At 42.3% G+C, this 20450-nt stretch overlaps 1 protein-coding gene across 1 annotated transcript in view; it reads left to right on the top strand.

Moving 5' to 3' along the window:
• LOC138362931 (uncharacterized) overlaps positions 1-20450 on the top strand; it is a 166198-nt gene that overhangs the window by 106505 nt on the left and 39243 nt on the right. Inside the window, exon 4 of the mRNA XM_069321512.1 lies at positions 17001-17126. Within this exon, the coding sequence (XP_069177613.1) occupies positions 17001-17126 (126 nt within the window). The remainder of the gene's footprint in view (positions 1-17000; positions 17127-20450) is intronic.

The following is a 20450-nucleotide window of genomic DNA, read 5'->3' as shown; positions in this document are numbered from 1 at the left end:
GGAATACCATGGGAAACAGAACTTAGAGACAAGAATGTGCAGGTCATGATGGATGTTGTCACCCAAAAGTGCCAGGAAGCTGCAGACAGGTTCATCCCCGTCCAAAAGGAGAAAAACGAAAAACAACAGAAAAACCCATGGTTCAACCAGGAATGTAAGGTAGCGAAACAACTGAGTAAAAGAACATGGAGAAACTACAGAAATAACAGAACACCAGAGAGCAGGGAGAGATACCAGAGGGCCAAAAATGAGTACATCAGAGTGAGGAGGGAAGCAGAGAGACAGTTTGAAAATGACATCACGAGTAAAGTCAAGACCCAACCAAAGCTGCTCCACAGTCACATCAGGAGGAAAACAGCAGTGAAGGAACAAGTGATGAAGCTGCGGAAAGGGGAGAACAGATACACAGAGAATGACAAGGAGGTGTGTGAAGAAATCAACAAGAGATTCCAGGAGGTCTTCACAATAGAACAAGGAGAAGCCCCTGCACTAAATGAGGAGGCGGCAAACCAAGCAACCTTGGAGGAATTTGACCTCACCAGTGATGAGGTCAAAAGGTGTCTGCTGGAGCTGGATGTGACAAAGGCTGTTGGGCCTGATAGAATCTCACCATGGATACTAAAGGAAGGTGCAGAAGCACTAAGTGTGCCAATCTCTATGGTGTATAACAGGTCACTGGAAACAGGAGACTTACCAGAAAGTTGGAAGACAGCTAACGTGGTCCCAATATACAAAAAGGGTGACAGGCAAGAGGCACTGAATTTCAGGCCAGTTTCCTTAACTTGTATGCCATGCAAGGTGCTGGAGAAGATCGTGAGGAAAAGGCTCGTAGAGCATCTGGAGGGAAATAACTTTGTAACGCACCACCAACATGGGTTCAGAGATGGTAGATCGTGCCTCACAGGTTTAATAGAATTTTATGACCAGGCAACGAAAATTAGGCAGGAAAGAGAAGGGTGGGCCGACTGCATTTTCCTGGATTGCCAAAAAGCCTTTGACACAGTACCCCATAAAAGGCTGTTAAAAAAGTTGGAGCAACAGGCAGGAGTAAAAGGGAAGGTGCTCCAGTGGATAAGGGAGTACTTAAGCAACAGGAAACAGCGAGTAACGGTGAGGGGGGAGACATCAGAGTGGCGAGATGTCACCAGCGGAGTCCCACAGGGCTCAGTACTTGCACCCATCCTGTTTCTAATACATGTGAACGATCTTCCGGAGGGTATAGACTCATTCCTCTCGATGTTTGCTGATGATGCAAAAATTATGAGAAGAATCAAGACGGATGAAGCTAGACAGAGACTACAGGATGACCTGGATAAACTGGAGGAATGGTCTAGAAAATGGCTGCTAAAGTTCAACTCGGGAAAGTGTAAGGTGATGAAATTAGGCGAAGGGAGCAGGAGGTTGAACACAAGGTATCATCTGGGAGGGGAAATCCTGCAAGAGTCAAATAGAGAGAAGGATCTGGGGGTTGATATCACACCGAACCTGTCCCCAGAGGCCCACATCAAAAGAATATCATCAGCGGCATATGCTAGACTGGCCAACATAAGAACTGCCTTCAGAAACTTGTGTAAGGAATCTTTCAGAACCCTGTATACCACTTATGTAAGACCAATCCTGGAGTATGCAGCTCCAGCCTGGAATCCATACCTAGTTAAACACAAGACAAAGTTAGAGAAGATTCAGCGGTATGCCACCAGGTTCGTCCCGGAACTGAGAGGATTGAGCTACGAGGAAAGGCTAAAGGAGCTGAACCTCACATCCCTGGAAAACAGAAGAGTAAGGGGAGACATGATAACCACCTACAAAATTCTCAGGGGAATTGACAGGGTGGACAAAGACAAACTCTTCAGCACGGGTGGGACACGAACAAGGGGACACAGGTGGTAACTTAGTACCCAGATGAGCCACAGAGACGTTAGAAAGAATTTTTTCAGAGTCAGAGTAATTAATAAATGGAATGCACTAGGAAGTGATATGGTGGAGGCTGGCTCCATACACAGTTTCAAATGTAGATATGATAGAGCCCAGTAGGCTCAGGAATCTGTACACCAGTTGATTGACAGTTGAGAGGCGGGACCAAAGAGCCAAAGCTCAACCCCTGCAAGCACAATTAGGTGAGTACAATTAGGTGAGTACACCAGAATGGAAAACAGACCTCAGAGAGAATATTGTACAGGATATGATGGACTATGTCACCCAGAAGTGCCAGGAAGTTGTAGACAGGTTTGTCCCGGCTCAAAAAGAGAAAAATCGAAAGCAACAGAATGATCCATGGTTCAATCAGGAATGTATGGTGGCAAAGCAAAAGGAAAATTGAGAAACTACAGGAATAACAGAACACCAGAGAACAGGGAGATATACCAGAAGGCAAGAAATGAGTACCTCAGAGTGAGGAGAGAAGCAGAGAGACAGTATGAGAATGACATAGCGAGTAAAGCTAAGCCCCAACCAAAACTGCTCCACAGCCACATCAGGAGGATAAACAGCAGTGAAGGAACAAATGATGAAACTGAGAAAAGATGGATAACGGGTAGACAGAGAATGACAAGGAAGTGTGAGAAGAACTCAACAAGAGATTCCAGCAGGTCTTCACAATAGACCAAGGAGAAGTCCCAGCACTAAATGAGGAGGGAAACCAAGCAACCTTGGAGAAATTTGACCTCACTAGTGATTAGGTCAAAAGGAATCTGTTCGAGTTGAATGTAACAATGGCTGTTGGGCCTCATGGAATCTTACCATAGATACTAAAAGAAGGTGCAGAGGCACTAAGTGTGCCACTCCCTATGGTGAATAACAGGTCACTGGAAACGAGACCTACTGGTATGCTGGAAGAGAGCTAATGTAGTCCCAATATACTAAAAGGGTGACAGGCAAGAGGCGCTGAACTACAGGGCAGAGTGCCTAACTTGAATACCATGGTAGGTGAGGGAGATCTAAAGGAAAAGGCTCGTAGAACATCTGGAGAGAAATAACCTTGTATCACACCACTAGCATGGGTTCAGAGATGCTAAATCATGCCTCACAGGTTTAATAGAATTCTATGACAAAGCAACACAAATTAGGCAAGAAAGAGAAGGATGGGTAGACTGCATTTTCTTGGACTGTCATAAAGCCTTTGACACAGTACCTCACAAAACGCTGTTACAAAAGTTGGAACCACAGGTAGTTTTTTCTTATTATTATTATTATTATTTTCTACCATAGACGTGGCCACACATTTACAATGCTAACCAGCATATATACATTTTCTCCTGTCATCCATGGACAGGGTGAGAGGTCTGTTAAACATATAGTTCAGGGGTTTATTGAACAATCAACCACAGGTGATTCGGTGCTTTTAAAATGCTAAGCTAACCTACATACTTAAATACATAGATACACAGATTTACGTATGCCCTACATAAAATTTTCGATGTGTCTTTTACATAGTGTCATTAATGTGCATTTACAAAGGTGAAATGTAATTCTGATCAGCTTTCATATATACTTTATACACATACATTTACAAACACACACACATACGTACATATATATATATATATATATATACATACATGTATACACACACATGTATACACATACATTTGTCTCTTTTACTCTGACAGGGTGAGATAGCTGAAAGAGAAACTAGTGAGCAATTAAGCACTTAATCACTGAAGGTGATTGAGGTGCTTTTACAAGCTCAGGTTATATAATTACATCACATACATACATTGTATAAGTGATACATTACATAGGTCAATCTAGGGTACACGTCCAATATATCAAGTGTTGCAGTACTCATATAGTAGTTACAGAGTTCAGCATACCTCAGCCCAGGAGGGCGAAAGTCAGTCAATATGGGACATTTTACAATATAATGTTCAGGTGAGTGCATGTTTTCTCTTTCACAAAGTTGACACATTGTGTACTCGACATTTGGGTTTTGAGAAAGCTGCCAGATACGTCTATATCCTAGACATATTCTGGCCACTATAACATCACATTGCCGAGTTCTTGTTCTATTAGTCCCATATGTGAATGTCTCCTCACGATATCTATCATAATATTTAATGCTGCAACTTTCAGGTCTTTGTGAATTTGTGAAGTTGGAGAGATCTTCATTAGATATTTGTTTAAGTATTCTCTTTGTCACTGCTAGTGAAACACCCATATCAGTTTCTACTATTGGTTTTCTATAGGCTGTCTTTGCAAGCATATCAACGGTGTCATGCCTTGAGATGCCAACATGTGATGGTATCCATAGGGATTTAATTTGAAATCTGTTTTCTTTTGCAGCTAAAACATTCATTCGAATATCACTGACTATTTTCTGGGTGTTACTACTTTGTGTGTTCAATGCCAGGAGTGCACTTTGCGAGTCACAGTAATATAAGTCCACACTACCTTTGTCCTTTAAAAATTCAGTGGCAAGGTATATGCCTGCAAGTTCGGTTTGAGTTGTACTTGCCCAGTCACATACGCGCTTCATTGCTGTATGTACAAGAGAAGATTGTTCAAACAAATTACATGCACATCCGGTACATCGTTCACCTTCTTCTACAGAGCCGTCGGTATAGCACTGATACACACCGCTACCCATACCCTGAGTACTCTCAGTGATGCTTTTCAGTGTTAACTGTTATAAGAGTGTAGAGTGCACATTATCTTTCTTGGGCGCATTTACAAATTTAACTGATAGATCCCAGTTATCCCATGGAGGAATTGGTTGATTAATCATTAATTGAGTTGGGTACATATTTAATATTTTGATGGAGTTGGCTACTTTGCAGAACCTAAATGCATAATCAGATTTCGTTCTTCTTCTATAGAGCTCAGGTGAGTGTAGCATATTAGAAAGTTTAGCTTGAAACTTCATGTGTTGCCGAAATCTACTCAATGCCTTCACGCCGAAAACTGTGCTGATAGACAAAATTCTCTCACTTATTGTAGGTAATTTTAACTCTGCTCTCATATTAACTATTCTCGTGAACTTTGGAACCCCAAGGATGAGACGCATAGCTTCATTTTGCAAGGTTATCAAGAGATTTCAGCTCTTTGTCAGTATACAGTGTGAGATGTAAAGCATTGTAGTCAATCACAGAGCGTATAAATGATACATAAAACATTCTAGCAAGTTTCACGTTAAGTCCATGATTGACACCAACAAGGACCCGCAAGAGCTTTAATCTCTGCCAAAGTCTCCTCTTAAGAGAAGAAAGGTACCCAGGGTCGTTAATGAGGACACCAAGGTATCTGTAAGACTCGCAGTTCTCAAGTGACAAAATGAGGTCAATGGGAATAACTGGAAAAGTAGGACGCTGGATACTCAATTTCCGGTCGAACAAAACACAAAGAGTAACAGTCAATCAGATAAAATCGAGTCCAAGCGATGTTAAAAGCTCTGTACCTCAAGGTATAGTCTTTGCACTGCTACTGTTCCTTATTCTCATATCTGATATAGACAAAAATACACGTCAACAGCTTCGTGTCGTCCTTTGCAGATGACACAATAATCAGCATGAAAATTACCTCTGCTGAAGACATTGAAAAACTACAAGCAGATGTCAACAAAGTTTTCGATTGGGCAGCAGAAAATAACATGATGTTTAACAGTGATAAATTTCAGGTACTCAGGTACGGCAAAAATGAGGATCTGAAACATAATACAGGGTACAAAACACAATCGAATCTTCCCATAGTAGAAAAACAGCATGTCAAGGATTTGGAAATAATGATGTCCGACGATCTAATGTTTAGGGAGCATAACCAAGCAAATATTGAGTCAGCCAGAAAATGATAGGATAGATTACGAGAACTTTCAAATCCAGGGCTTCCATCACAATGGTTGTACTCTTCAAGTCACTTGTGTTGTCCCGTCTCGAGTACTGCTCAGTACTCACTTCCCCCTTCAGAGCAGGAGAGATTGCTGAATTAGAGGGAATACAGAGAACATATACAGGCACGCATAGACGAGATAAAACACCTAAATTATTGACATCGTCTCAAAACTCTAAAAATGTACTCTCTAGAAAGGAGACGAGAGAGATACCAAATAATATACACATGGAAAATACTCGAGAGTCAGGTCCCAAATCTACACAGTAAAATAACAACGTACTGGAGTGAACAATATGGAAGAAAATGCAAGATTGAACCAGTGAAGAGCAGAGGTGCCATAGGCGCAATCAGATAGCACTGTATAAACATCAGAGGTCCGCGGTTGTTCAACGTCCTCCCAGCGACTATAAGAAATATTGCCGGAACAACCGTGGACATCTTCAAGAGAAAGCTGGACTGTTTTCTAAGAGAAGTTCCGGATCAGCCGGGCAGTGGTGGGTATGTGGCCCTCCGGGCCCCTCCAAGCAACAGCCTGGTGGACCAAACTCTCACAAGTCGAGCCTGGCCTTGGGCCTGGTTTGAGGAGTAGAAGAACTCCCAGAACCCCATCAAGCAGGTGCTCATTTATACTTTGTAGGAACTCTTCCCAATGTTTATTACGTATAACGTTGCTCATGTCTCTCTCCTCTCTATTGCGACAAGGAATGCATGCAAGTCACCTTGTGCTTTGGTTCTTTTGTATGTATCTCCAAGTTGCTTTACTCGTTCATGTTCTTTAACAAATACGGGGTCAAGGACCCACTTGGGTGGTGGTAGGTGTTGCCCACTTCTGCTAGGCTTACGACCTGTTCCCCAACACACCCATGTGTCGTAGTAGGTAGTAATTGTATCAACGAGATCTCTGGAGAAGGCTTGTACATTCGTTATTGTGTAATCTTGATACCATTTTGATATACAATTAATAAAGTGGTCATGCAAGCCATATGGAATATTCATTTTCCGTCTCTGATGTCTATTAGGTACATCACACTGTACCTCATAGGAAGCAGAAACTGCATAGTGATCACTAACCAAGTGAATTACCAACGAACATTCTATCTTATCTTGCACAAGGTTTCTACCTATTACATAATCAAGTCTGCCTCCCAATATATGAGTTTGGGTATCCGTAGTATACACAGTTAATCGGTTGTCTTAAACATATTTTATAAATTTGCATCCATTTTCGCTGTTATTAATGTCTCCCAGCGTTATATTTCTAGGATTAAAATCTCCCATGTATATTGTTCCATGATTGTCTAGATCTGAGAGAAGTGTTACATTGAGTTTCTGGCTTCTGGCATATACGTTGAGGAATGAGAAGTGTCCTGCTGCAGTTTGTACATGAAAGTGATGGTACTGTGTGTGTACATTGTGTGATGTGCTCACAAGAGTGTGTGGTCAGGAGGGTAAGGTAAGGTGCTCCAACGGATAAGGGAGAATCTAAGCAACAGGAAACAGCGTGTAACTGTGTGTGTGGGGGTAGGGGTGGGGGTGGGGGAGACACCAGGCGAGATGTCACCAGTGGTGTTCCACAGGGTTCTTTACTTGTACCCATCCTGTTTCTAATATATGTAAACAACCTTCCAGAGGGTATAGACTCATTCGTCTCAATATTTGCTGATGATGCAAAAATTGAGAAGAATCAAGACAGAAGATGATAGATAGAGGCTACAGGATGACTTGGGCAAACTGGTAGAAGGGTCTCGAAAGTGGCTACTAAAATTAAACCCAGGAAATTGTAAGGTAATGTAATTAGGCAAAGGGAGCAGAAGGCTAAACACAATGTACCATCTGGTAGGTGATATCCTACAAGAGTCAAATAGAGAGAAAGATCTGGATGTTAATATCACACCGAATCTGTATCCAGAGGCCCACATCAAGAGGATATCATCAGCGGCATATGCTAGCCTGTCCAACATAAGAACTTCCTTTAGAAACTTGTGTAAGGAATCATTCAGGACCCTGTATACCACGTATGAAAGACCAATCCTGGAGTATGCAGCCCCTGCATGGACCCCGTACCTTGTCAAGAATAAGAAGTTGGAAAAAGTTCAGAGGTATGCCACTAGGCTAGTCCCCGAACTAAGAGGAATGAGTTACGAGGAAAGGCTGCAAGAAATGCACCTCACGACACTGGAAGACAGAAGAGTAAATGGCGACATGATCACTATCTACAAAATTCTCAGAGGTATTGATAAGTATATAAGGATAAACTGTTTAACACGAGGGGTACACGAACAAGGGGACACAGGTGGAAACTGAGTACCCAAATGAGCCACAGAGACGTTAGAAAGAACTTTTTCAGTGTCAGTGTAGTTAACAAATGGAATGCATTTGGAATGGAATGGAATTAGGAATGCATTAGGAATGGAATGCAACATCACTGTGACCAGTGATGTTGTGGAGGCTGACTCCATACACAGTTTCAATTGTAGATATGATAAAACCCAGTAGGCTCAGGAATCTGTACATCAGTTGATTGATATATGAGAGGCGGAACCAATGAACCAGAACTCAACCCTCACAAACGAAACTTGGTGAGTACAACTAGGTAAGTACTATGCTGTTTGAGCACCATATCAGTTTAGATGTACAGTTATGGTGAGTAAAACATGTAGATATTTATATATAATGTGTTCATAGAGTGTAACCTATATAAATCAAAATGGAAATGTTCGTTTGTTCAAAATCGCTAATCTCCGAAAGTTCTTCACCAATTGCTTTGAAATTTTCACACAACGTTTCATTCATATCCGAGCAGGTTTTTATATACATACTTTATAGATGTCACGTCTGTGATGGTAAAAAACATGCTTTTTCTGAAAAACTGTGTTTTTCATGTGTTTTTCTTGTGAGGGAAATCTTCGAAACCTCTTTTCCCATTGCTTTGAAATTTTGACACAACGTTGCATTCGAATAAGCGCGTCTTTTTATATATCTTCTATATACATGACTGACTTATGACAGGAAAAAACATGCTTTTTTTGAAAAACAGTGCCATCTGTTAGACGTAAGAGCAACACACGCTGTAATCTCCTAAAGTTCTTCCCCGATTGCTTTGAAATTTTGACACAATGTTGCAGTTCATTAGGCGCATCTTTTTATATGCCTACAATATAGATGCCACACCTGTGACAGGTAAAAACATGCATTTTTGAAAAAACAGTGTCATCTATTGCACATAATAGCAACATTCACACTATACTAAATATGTCACGAATTGCATTTCAATGTTTCCGATTGCCTTAATAAATTTTATTTATATAGATTTCGATTTATTTTATTTTTTATTGAAGTATTTTGTGTGACATTGTGTTGGAATTGAGCTGTGTTGTTTACCATACGATTCATTTCGTAAGTATAAGTATAGATGCCACACCAGTGACAGGTAAAACTATGCTCTTCTTAAAAAACAACACCATCTGTTGCATGTAAGAGCAACACACATGCTATTCTAAATATGTTACAATTAAATTTCAATGTTTCTGATTGAATTGATAAATTGAATTTTCATAGATTTTGATTTATTTTCATATTGATTTAATTATTTTGTGTGAGTTGCATTGGAATTGAGCTGTGTTTTTTTACCATACTCTTCGTTTCGTGCATATAGTTTATTTTTTTATGTTTTCATATTTACATTTCATTTTTATGTGTTTTTTTATATTTCATTGATGGGAACATCAGAACACTTGATTATCCCAATTTTCTGATGGGAACATCGAACCATTTGGGAAGGCATCGGACGAGAGAGTCGGGAATGGTGGGGATGACGAGGAGACCAGGGAGGGGGTAATGGTGGGGAAGGACGAGGGGACAGGGGAGTTTGGGATAGTGGGGACGAGGGGATGGGGGAAAGGAGAATGGTGGGGAGGACAAAGGGACAGGGGAGTGGGGCATGGTGTGAAAATTTTAAAGCAATCGGTGAAGAACTTTCGGAGATTAGCAATTTTGATAAACGATGATTTCCATTTGTATTTATATAGACAAGCAGTACCCGGCCACGCATTGCTGTGGCCCATGGGAAGGAAGAGGGGATGGTGGAGTGGGGAATGGTTGGGAGGCCGAGGAGTTGGGTGAGAGGTGAATGGTGGGGAGGATTGGGGGACAGGGAAGGTTGCTGTGGCTCAGCAATGCACATGCGTTGCTGAGCCACAGCAACGTGTGGCCGGGTACTGCTAGTCTATATAAATAAAAATGGAAATGTCCGTTTGTTCCAAATCGCTACTGTCCGAAAGTTCTTCACCGATTGCTTTGAAATTTTCACACAACGTTCCATTCGCATCCGGCCAGGTATTTATATACATACTATATAGATGTCACGTCTGTGATGGTAAAAAAAACATGTTTTTCAAATCAAGTGTTTTTCATGTGAGGAAAATCTTCGAAAACTCTTTACCGATTGCTTTGAAATTTTGTGACAACATTGCATTCGAATAGGCAAGTCTTTTTATATATCTACTATATGCATCCCTCACCTATGACAGGAAAAACATACTTTTTTCTTAAAAACAGCGCCATCTGTTACATGTAAGAGCAACACACCCTTTAATCGTCAAGAGTTCTTCACCGATTTCCGTGAAATATTGACACAACGTTGCATTTGAATAGGCACATGGTTTTATATACTTACTATATAGATGTCACCCCTGTGACAGGTAAAAACATGGTTTTTGGAAAACAGCGCCATCTGTTTCACATAAGAGTAACATGCACGCTACACTAAACATGTCACGAATTCCATTTCAATGTTTCCGATTGCATTGATAAATTTTATTTGCATAGATTTCGATTTATTAAATTTTTTATTGAATTATTTTGTGTGACATTGTGTTGGAATTGAGCTGTGTAATTTACCATACCGTTCATTTCGTAAATTTAAGTAAAGATGCCTCACCTGTGACCGGTAAAACTATGCTTTTCTTGAAAAACAACACCATCTGTTGCATGTAAAAGTAACACACATGTCATAATAAACATGGGTTTAGTATGGGTGTATAGTTAATTACTTGGCTAATGACACGGCTAGGTACTCTGTATTTGTTGACATCAAAGGAGCCTTCGACAAAGCACAGGGGATTGCGATCCTGGACGAACTTGCATGCATGGGTGTCAAGGGGAGACTCATGAAATGGGTTGAAGACTACCTCACAGGAAGGAAAGCCAAGGTTTGCTTCAATGGAGCAGTCTCCAGAACAATGAATATGGAACTCGGGACCCCCCAAGGCGGAGTCTTAAGCCCTACACTATTCAATGTACTTATGAACGCCATTGCAAATATTGATTTTCCGGAAGGAACACAACAAGTGGGATATGCAGATGATGTCCTAATACAAGCTCCCACCTTGGGAAAAATTGAACAGTCCATTGAACTCCTTGGAAGGAAATGTATTGAGCTCGGTTTCACTCTCTCCACAAACAAGACGAAGGCATACTCCCATCACAAGCGGAGAGCAAATGAAGAACTGCAAATTAATGGTGTAACACTTGAATGGGTTGACCACTATCGGTACCTTGGCGTCACTGTCGGCTCTAACAAGGGAAAGAAAGAGGAGCTCAATCAACTCATAGGAACATGCAAAAGTCGACTCAGGGCACTGAAAGCTATGACCTGGAATGGACATGGAGCCTCTATTGCCGTGCTCAAAATGATGTACACAGCCTATATGCGCTCCGTCATAGACTATGCCGCACCAGTACTGTGCACCTACTCCCAAAGCGATATGAAAAGGCTTGAAAGCATTCAAAATGAAGCCATGACAATCATTCTTGGAGTCCCAAGAACTGCCAAAACGACTAATCTACGAGAGGAGTTGTCCCTTTCCAGTGTTAAAAGCAGAATTCAGGAGCTGAATGCTAAGCTTGCAATTAGGATAGCCAGAGATCCCCATTACAATGATATTGCCAAGAAAAAACTGAGCTCTGTGCTACTTTCAGGGGGAAACAGGAGAAGCAAAAAATGGCATCACAGAGCAGTCTGCTACCTTGAAGAGCTTCACCTGCTTGGGCAAGCCCGTGAGCTCCTGCCTGTAGAGAGGTTACCTCCCTGGGAGGATGACTCATGCAAGATCATCATCAATGAAATGGCAATGAAAAAATCCAACATGATACCACAAGAAATGAGGCACAAGTATCTCGAGGACCTTTATAAAGAAGCCGGAGATGAACTAGATCAAATCTACACTGACGGGTCATCTAATCCTATCAATGGCAGGGCTGGTGCAGCATACACGGTAATCAAGGATAATACCTTCCAACGCAGAAATGAAGGAAAAGCACGTATTGAGAACTATGCCTCTTCAACGCAAGCAGAGCTAACTGCCATTGTTATGGCGTTAAGGTTTCTTGAACGGAACACTAATGGTGCAGTGATTTGCACCGTTCAAAAGCAGCACTGCAAAGCCTAAGTAAAAATCAGGCAGAAAATCTTGCAATAGTCGCTGAAATCAAGAGAGCTGTGAGAGTACTTACCAATCAGGGAAGAGTCATCAAGTTTCTGTGGATCCCCTCCCATGTTGGAATATGTGGAAATGAACGAGCAGATGTGCTGGCTGTTGAAGGCGCTGAAGGAGACCATATTGAATACTTCATACCCAAGACTCAACTACAAATTAGAGGTATTATCAGGCAACATCACCGTGACAAGGTAACTGAGGAAAGGAGGATAGAAGCACAAACCAGTGAATCTGTACGATGGTACAACATGGTTGCAGCTGGCAATTCCAATCAGTATGGCCGAAGAGGAGGACGACGAGGGAGAGAATCTGTAATAGCGAGAATCCGTCTTGGATACAAATATCCATGGAGATTTGGAATGGAAACAACAGTTGATCAGCGAAGTTGCAGAATCTGTGGTGAGAGAGATGGACACCGCCTTGACCACTATCTACGTGAATGTGAACACCTGAGAGACATTAGGAATAACTGTAGAATAATAAACCCCACATTGTTTGAGTTAGGAAAACACTATTTGTCAAATATTGATACTGTTCTTAAAAGATTTCCCTATTTTGCACCCGCAAGATAACGTAAGCTTTTAAGGGTTGATAAATGTTAATCTCCTTGTTTGAGGAGCTGTTCACTTGAGACAGTTAAGCAAGTCCCAGCTGTGTCTGGGGTACAAGTGACAGGATGAACAACCCAGCGGGTTTTCTTCCTATTGGGGAGTGTTGTACATTCTGCTATGGCGGTATGTTCACTCACAAGATGAGTGGCGCTGCCCAATAAACTCGCCCCTCGGGGCAAAATTTAAAATTTAAATTTGAATGTCATACTAAATATGTTACAATTCCATTTCAATGTTTCTGATTGCATTGATATATTGAATTTTCATAGATTTTGATTTATTTTCATTTTGATTTATTTACTTTGTATGAATTGAGTTGACACTGAGCTGTGCTGTTTACCATACCTTTCATTTCGTGAGTATAGTTTATTTTTATATTTTTTCATATTTTCATTTAATTTTTTAACTGTTTTTCTTATATTTCAGTGATGGGAACATCAGATCACTTGATGTTCCCATTTTTCAGATGGGAACATCAGACCATTTGGAAAGGAATCAGACGAGGGAATAGGGAATGGTGGGGATGACGAGGGGACGGAAGTGAGAAATGGTGGGGAGGACGAGGTGACAAGGGAGGGGGGCGGGGTAATGGTGGGGAAGGTCGAGGGGACGGGGGAGTTTGGGATGGTGGGGACGAGGGGATGGGGGAAAGTAGAATGGTGGAGAGGGCAAAGGGACAGGGAAGGTTGCTGAGCCACAGCAACTCGTGGCCGGGCACTGCTAGTCTATATAAATAAAAATGGAAATGTTCGTTTGTTCAAAATCGCTAATCTCCTAAAGTTCTTCACCGATTGCTTTGAAATTTTCACACAATGTTCCATTCGCATTCAAGCAGGTTTTTATATACATACTATATTGATGTCACGTCTGTGACGGAAAACACATGCGTTTTTGAAAAAAACTGTGTTTTTCATATCAGAGAAATCTTCAAAACCTCTTTACCGATTGCTTTAAAAATTTTACACAACGTTGCATTCGAATAGGCGCGTGTTTTTCTATACCTATTATATACATGTTTTACATATGACAGGAAAAAACATGCTTTTTTGAAAAACAACGCCATCTGTTGGACGTAGGAGCAACACACGCTGTAATCTCCCAAAGTTCCTCACCGATTGCTTTGAAATTTTGACATAACGTTCCATTCGAATATGCGCGTGTTTTTATATACCTATCATATAGATGTCACATCAGTGACAGATAAAAACATTTTTTTTTCAAAAACAGCGCCATTGTAACGTAATACGATAGCATAATTGCATCTGACCATAAAAGGAACACACACATGCAGTAATAAATATGTTACGAATTCCATTTCAATGTTTTCGATTGCATTGATAAATTTAATTTCCATAGATTTCAATTTATTTTAATTTTTGATTGAATTATTTTGTGTGACATTGTGTTGGAATTGACCTGAGTTGTTTACCATACTGTTAGCATTTCATAAGTATAAGTGTTAATGCCACACACCTCTGACAGGTAAAAATATTCTTTTTTTTTTAGGAAATAGCGCCATCTGTTGCACGTAAGAGCCTCAAAGAGCTATACTAAATATGTTACAATTCCATTTTAATTTCTTTGATTGCATAGACAAATTAAATTTTCATACATTTCAATTTATTTTCACTTTGATTTAATTATTTTGTGTGACATTTATTATAGACTGTGGGTTGGTTGGTGTTGTCGTCGTTGATCCTTCTCTATGGACAACCCAACCCACAACTCGGCAGAGTGCTTATACTAGGAGATCACCCTTGGCGCTTCTGGCTCTTGGAGAGGGGCTCAACGTCACACGTTTAGGGGATGCGGCTCCAACACTTAGCCTCGTTGTCACGTGCACACACCCACTCGAGCCGCTGTGACTCCCCACTCTCTCCTTATGAGATATGATCTCCTCAATCCCCAATGACTTACTAGTATTACCTCCTACCCTGTCCACGGCAGTGGTTCTTGGTTCTTTCTCTCTCTCTCTCCTTCTTTACTACCTCCTGGGAAGCCTCACTAAGACAAGGGCAAACACCCGCAAATTGTGACACATTTACTGGACAAAGCACATACACGATACATACACACATATAATAATAATGAATCCTATACTCTATAATATCACAATCAGGTTGCACTCCAACACCATCAGAACTCTATTATCAGCTTATCAAGTGGTATCCTATCTCCTGGTTCACCACCTGATACTATCAACCTCCTCAAGTTGATCAAGCCTACATACACTGTTGCACCATCAGCAAGATAACATATATATTTATAGAAAATCAGCATTTGAATGCAATAACATATACCAGTATAAATGTTCATTGATACTTCAGTATAAAAAAACTCCTTGACATAAGAATGCCAACAGTCACTCACCTCTCACTGCGTCTTGCACGCTAATGACAACCAAACACTATCAACTCCCTATAAGTAATCCACCAGAACTTCCCCTTCCACCTCTGGAAGTTCACTACCCTAATATCCTTAGGTTCTTCCGGGCTTCACTACCAGGATCCTCTGCAGCTCCTCCAGGCTGCTATCATGAAGTTTCCTTGAGCAACTACGGTGCTTCACCCTTCTGCTAGGGTCCTCCACAGCTCTCTTGGCTGCTACACCATGAAGTTTCCCCGAGCAACTATGGTGCTTCTCCACCTCTACAGAAGCACGTGACACTCCTCTTCACTGCTGCTTCTCCTCACAGCTCGAGGTCCTCTGCTCCACTACCTTGGAGTCTCATCAGCTACTTCATCTGCTGGCTTCGAAGTTCTCAGCAACTTCTTCCCCAAAAGACAAACCTGCAACCCATTGACACTCCAATAAAATGTTCCCCTTTAACACATAAACAAAAATAACCACACAATATGCTTGCCTCAAACCTCTATCTGTTCTCTACATACAGTGAGAGTGGACTCCCCCGTTTTGGGCGGGTCCATACTCCACCTCGCCTGGCGGCGGTCCTCACTCGCTGGGAGGGTCTTCCTCCGTCAAGAGCCAGGCTCCCTCAGTCGTCCGCCAGCGCTCAGAGGGGGCGGACGTCGCTCCGTGCTCCTCCCTCTTCACTCTCCTATTTCAGGCTTTCTGCCTTATTAAAACATGTCTAACTTATAAATAAACATTGCTACCGTCGCTGGGCACACGACCAACTACAAGTGATCACTATGAACTGGCGTATATCGTGCTTACCACAGATTAACTGATCGAGGGCGCTTTTCCTCTGACAGCGTCTGGTCAGGGCGCTCCACACAGCCCACGAAAATGCCTCTGAGTAGCTTATTAAACTCTGCTCGTCGACCAGGACTTGATACCACAACGTTCCCAGCTCGGTTCCACAGCTGGCACGTCTACACACTTCTCTTCTCTTCGAGATATATCACTAGGGGTTCCCTTCTGGCGGGAGCTCAAATGGAGCGCGGCTTCCCCCTGCGATGTCTGGCACTCAAGTGAGGTCAAGGTCCTCCGGAAGCGAGCCTCACGCCTCCAGCAAAATGTCCACATCTCCTCGCCAGTCATTTATCTGTTTTCTTCTTCATTGCCCATGATCTCAAACTGTTATACATATCCAAGCAACTATTTTACATATGCGTTATCACTTCAATATTCGCTAGACCTTCTAATCAGGTCAGGCTTGACGAATAACTCTCAAGGAGGGAGACTCGTTTCTCCTGTAGGCTGAGATCATAACACATTGCATTGGAACTGAGCTGTGTAGGTGACAATACCATTCATTTCGTGAGAATAAGTATAGATGCCACACCTGTTACAGGTAAAAACATGATTGTTTTTAAGAAACAGTGTCATCTGTTGCACGTACGAGCAACACACGCTATATAATATATGCTACAATTCCATTTCAATGCTTCCGATTGCATTGATAAATTTAATTTCCATAGATTTCGATATATTTGCATTTTGATTTAATTATTTGGTGTGACATTGAGTTGGAATTGAGCTGTGTTGTTTACTGTACCGTTCATTTCGTGAGTATAGATTATTTTTATATGTTTTCATTGTTGTACATTTCATCTTTTAACTCTTTTTCTTATAATTCAGTGATGGGAACATCTGATCATTTCAGAATGCATCGGACGAGGGAGTGTGGAATGGTGAGGACGATGAGGGAACTGGAGTGGGGGATGGTGGGGAGGACGAGGGGAAACGAGAAACGCACATGTGTTTCAGAGCCACAACAATGCGTGACCGGGTACAGCTAGTAATACCATAAATAGTATGGTTGGAGGAGGAGTGTTAGTGTGTTTGGCCTTGAACGAGTGAGGGAGGGGAGGGAGCTTTAGCTGGCTGTGTGGTGAGGTGTGTTATTGCCTGAACACACTATACCATCTTAGATGAACAGTTATGGTGAACAAAACATATTGAGATATATATAACGTCTGTATATAGTGAATAAAAGCAAAAACAGTATGGTGCGAAGAGAATGTTGGCGAGTGAGGGAAGGTGAAGAAGGGAGTCGTGGCCAGAGGCCGGCTGGCAAATGTGGTGGCCCTCTTCGTTGTTTTTTGACTCACCATACAAACTTAGTGGTTCATTATTGTGACCATAACATGCAGATACTTATATATAATATTTATATATAGTGTAATAAGAGCAAACCTATTTATTTATTGTTTTATGAGCATATTAATTGAATCACTAATATGCACACCATAATTTTAAGTATAGCGATGGTTTACACATTTTATTATATAAATGTATCTCACTACACACTATTGAATAATATTACTGCAAAAAAAAACTAAGGAAATCTCAGAGACATTAAAATAATTAGGTAACAATATCTTTGTGGCAACTCCCGTCTGACAGCTGAGGTCTGAGCAGACCTCCTCTGCCCCTGCTCTGTCAACGCCTCTTATTTGCCAGACTTACCCTCCCTATTGCGGCCAAAATATGTCAACAACGATTTTTTTTATTTTTTCTGTAATCAGGGAACACAAATGAACACTTTTATAAGACAAAAGATTCTTTTTTGTTTTTTTCCTCCTGGCGGTGTTGGAGGCGAAAAATCTCATAGCAGTTTGAGGGTTAATGAGGGTACTGTTGTGTTGTGGTCACCAGTATTTAGAGTAACATAATATGTGGAGTGCAATTAGCTGTCTGTAGGACAGCTGGTTGATCACTTCTTGCTAATTTGTTTAATCAACATCAGTTCATAGTGAGTTCACATAGTGGTGTTATGGAGCCCCCCCCTCCAATTTCTCCCCAGATCCTGCTTTAAGAGTAATTTCGTCTGGCCCTGCTGATTCTTTGAGATGCAGGGAGTCTGTTGATATATGTGACGACCAGATTGGCCACCCGATAAGGGAGAAATTTGTATTTATAAGTTTGTAAGTGAAGGCGGGAGTTGTGCCCCTGATACAAACAAAATGGCGCCCCCTGCCAACAAATCCGCCAATTTGTAGACGGCGCCAACTGGCTGCGGATTGGCTGGCTGAGGTCACGTGCCACGGGCGACCAATCAGCTTCCGCTGTGACGTCACCGAGTGCCCCTGGCAGTGCCAGCGGAGGTGGCGTCAGAGTTGACCTGACAGTGGACGTGAGAGGTTGTGCGTTGATCAGCTCTCGAAGATTGGAGGCCCTGGGAGTCTCTCTCTGTGAATTCAGGCAGCCATCGCTGCCCACTATTATTACTGGAGACCCCGTGCTTCTGGAAAGCAAGAAGAAATCAAGTTTATTGGTCAAAGAAGTGCCAAAACTTGAGGAATCGGTCGGCGACGACGTTGGTGGGGCGGGCAGGTCTGCTGTGGCCGGGTCCCATTCACTGAGGACGTTGGAGGGACGACACCGTTCCTAGGACAAGGAGCAACGCCTTGTGGAAGTAACGAGTGTGTGTATACAGTGATTAGCTCAGTGCCCACTAGGTGAACCAGGATAGGGATATCTGAAACTCTGGGAGTGGCTTGGCGGTGACGCATTGGCTACACAACACCTGTCGAGGACTTGTAGCGTGCTACTGGATTGTCAAGGACCGACTCAGGAAGCTTGGGACCTTCACACCACGGAGGGACAGGCGTCGTGAGCCAGGAATGTTGAACGCAGATCAATTTTCCCTCCATTACCCCTTGTTGAGTAGGCTAGATAGGCCACGATATTTATATATATATGTTACAGTACAATATTGGTGCACTAGTATTAGGATAGGCTGCAGGGCAGCTTGTGTCCTGGACTGTTGTAGAGGACAGTGTGTGTGGACGACGTGGAGAGGCAGTGGCCGACGTTGACGAAGAGACCCTCTCTGTGAAAGGGTTGTTGTTGCTTAAGATTCTCTACTTGAAACAAAAAGTTCCAAGTAGCACAGGCTATGGTGAGCCCGTAGTGGACTTACCTGGCACAGGAGCGGGGCTGTAACTTGGTGTGTGAGAACCCCCTTTTAAATCTGCCCAGCTGACGGAGTTGCTGGAGGTCGTGAGAGAAGAGTTGCCGACGATCTCCAGATTGTTTATTCTTTATATCCATTCCTGTATCATTATTACTAGTATATGTGATCATGTAGCTTATGTTAGTATATATCACATATTTTTACCATTGTGTTTATGTGCACCTCCAGGTTATCTCTATGAGCATACATAAGGGATAAAATAGTCCCACCTAGAGAACAATAAGTTTTAATATTGAAGTTTCATAGTGGCTGGTGAGTGGTAGAGCAACATAGACATTTATGAGAGCGTACCCTAGGATGGCGGTCCTGTGTCAACGCTGTAGGAGTAGCAACACTTTGACAACAAGCAACATAGTGTATACCCACTGAACTACATTGCTGGGGTGCGGAGATATCAACCCAGCTGGCGACCTTGTTAAGATAGAGAGACGCAGGTGGGAAAGCAATTCCTCCAACTTTTTGTTTGGCAGGCAAGACTGAGGGGAAGTGTTGTTAAAGGTAAGCCTGAGACTTCATTCACTCCTCCGAGGGTCTAGGCTGGAATTGCTAATAGCAGTTTCCCCGTGGTTGACTGAAGAGTCACAGGGTGAATCAGTGACCCCTTCGTGGTCGGAAAGAAGATCTGCAGTGATGGGCCTCACGTGGTCCTCTCCTGTGGGACCAGGTGACTCTGGTGAGTCACGTGAGACAGAGAGACTGAGTACTCTGTCTCCTGAGCCCCTAGCAACCCCCTTGCTGGCGGAGCTCCAGCCCACCCCCCCCCTCCTCCACGTAACAAGAATTGGCGACCTTGCCAAGATACGTTCGTCCAGGTAAAGTGTTGCCAGGGTACGTTCGTTAGCCTACAGTGTTGCCCAGCTTTCAGGACAGTGTTGCCAAAATTTGTGGACAGTGTTGCCAGGGGTACCGATCACTGTACAGGATAGAGTGTTAACAGTGTCGTGATCAGTGTTGCCTGTGAATTCAGTGATAGTGTTACCCATCCAGCTAAAGGGCTGCAACGGTGAAATTAGTGGGTGCTGTTGTGTATGCTCGATAACATAGAGATGGAGGAAGATAAAGTAAAGAAGTTTATTGCGACGAGGGATGAGAAAATTTTGGAGCAGTATACCAAAGCTCAGCTCCAACAAGTGG

Source organism: Procambarus clarkii, chromosome 9 (assembly GCF_040958095.1).
Source record: "Procambarus clarkii isolate CNS0578487 chromosome 9, FALCON_Pclarkii_2.0, whole genome shotgun sequence".
Classification (NCBI taxonomy): domain Eukaryota; kingdom Metazoa; phylum Arthropoda; class Malacostraca; order Decapoda; family Cambaridae; genus Procambarus; species Procambarus clarkii.
This window is presented reverse-complemented; position numbering and strand designations above follow the sequence as displayed.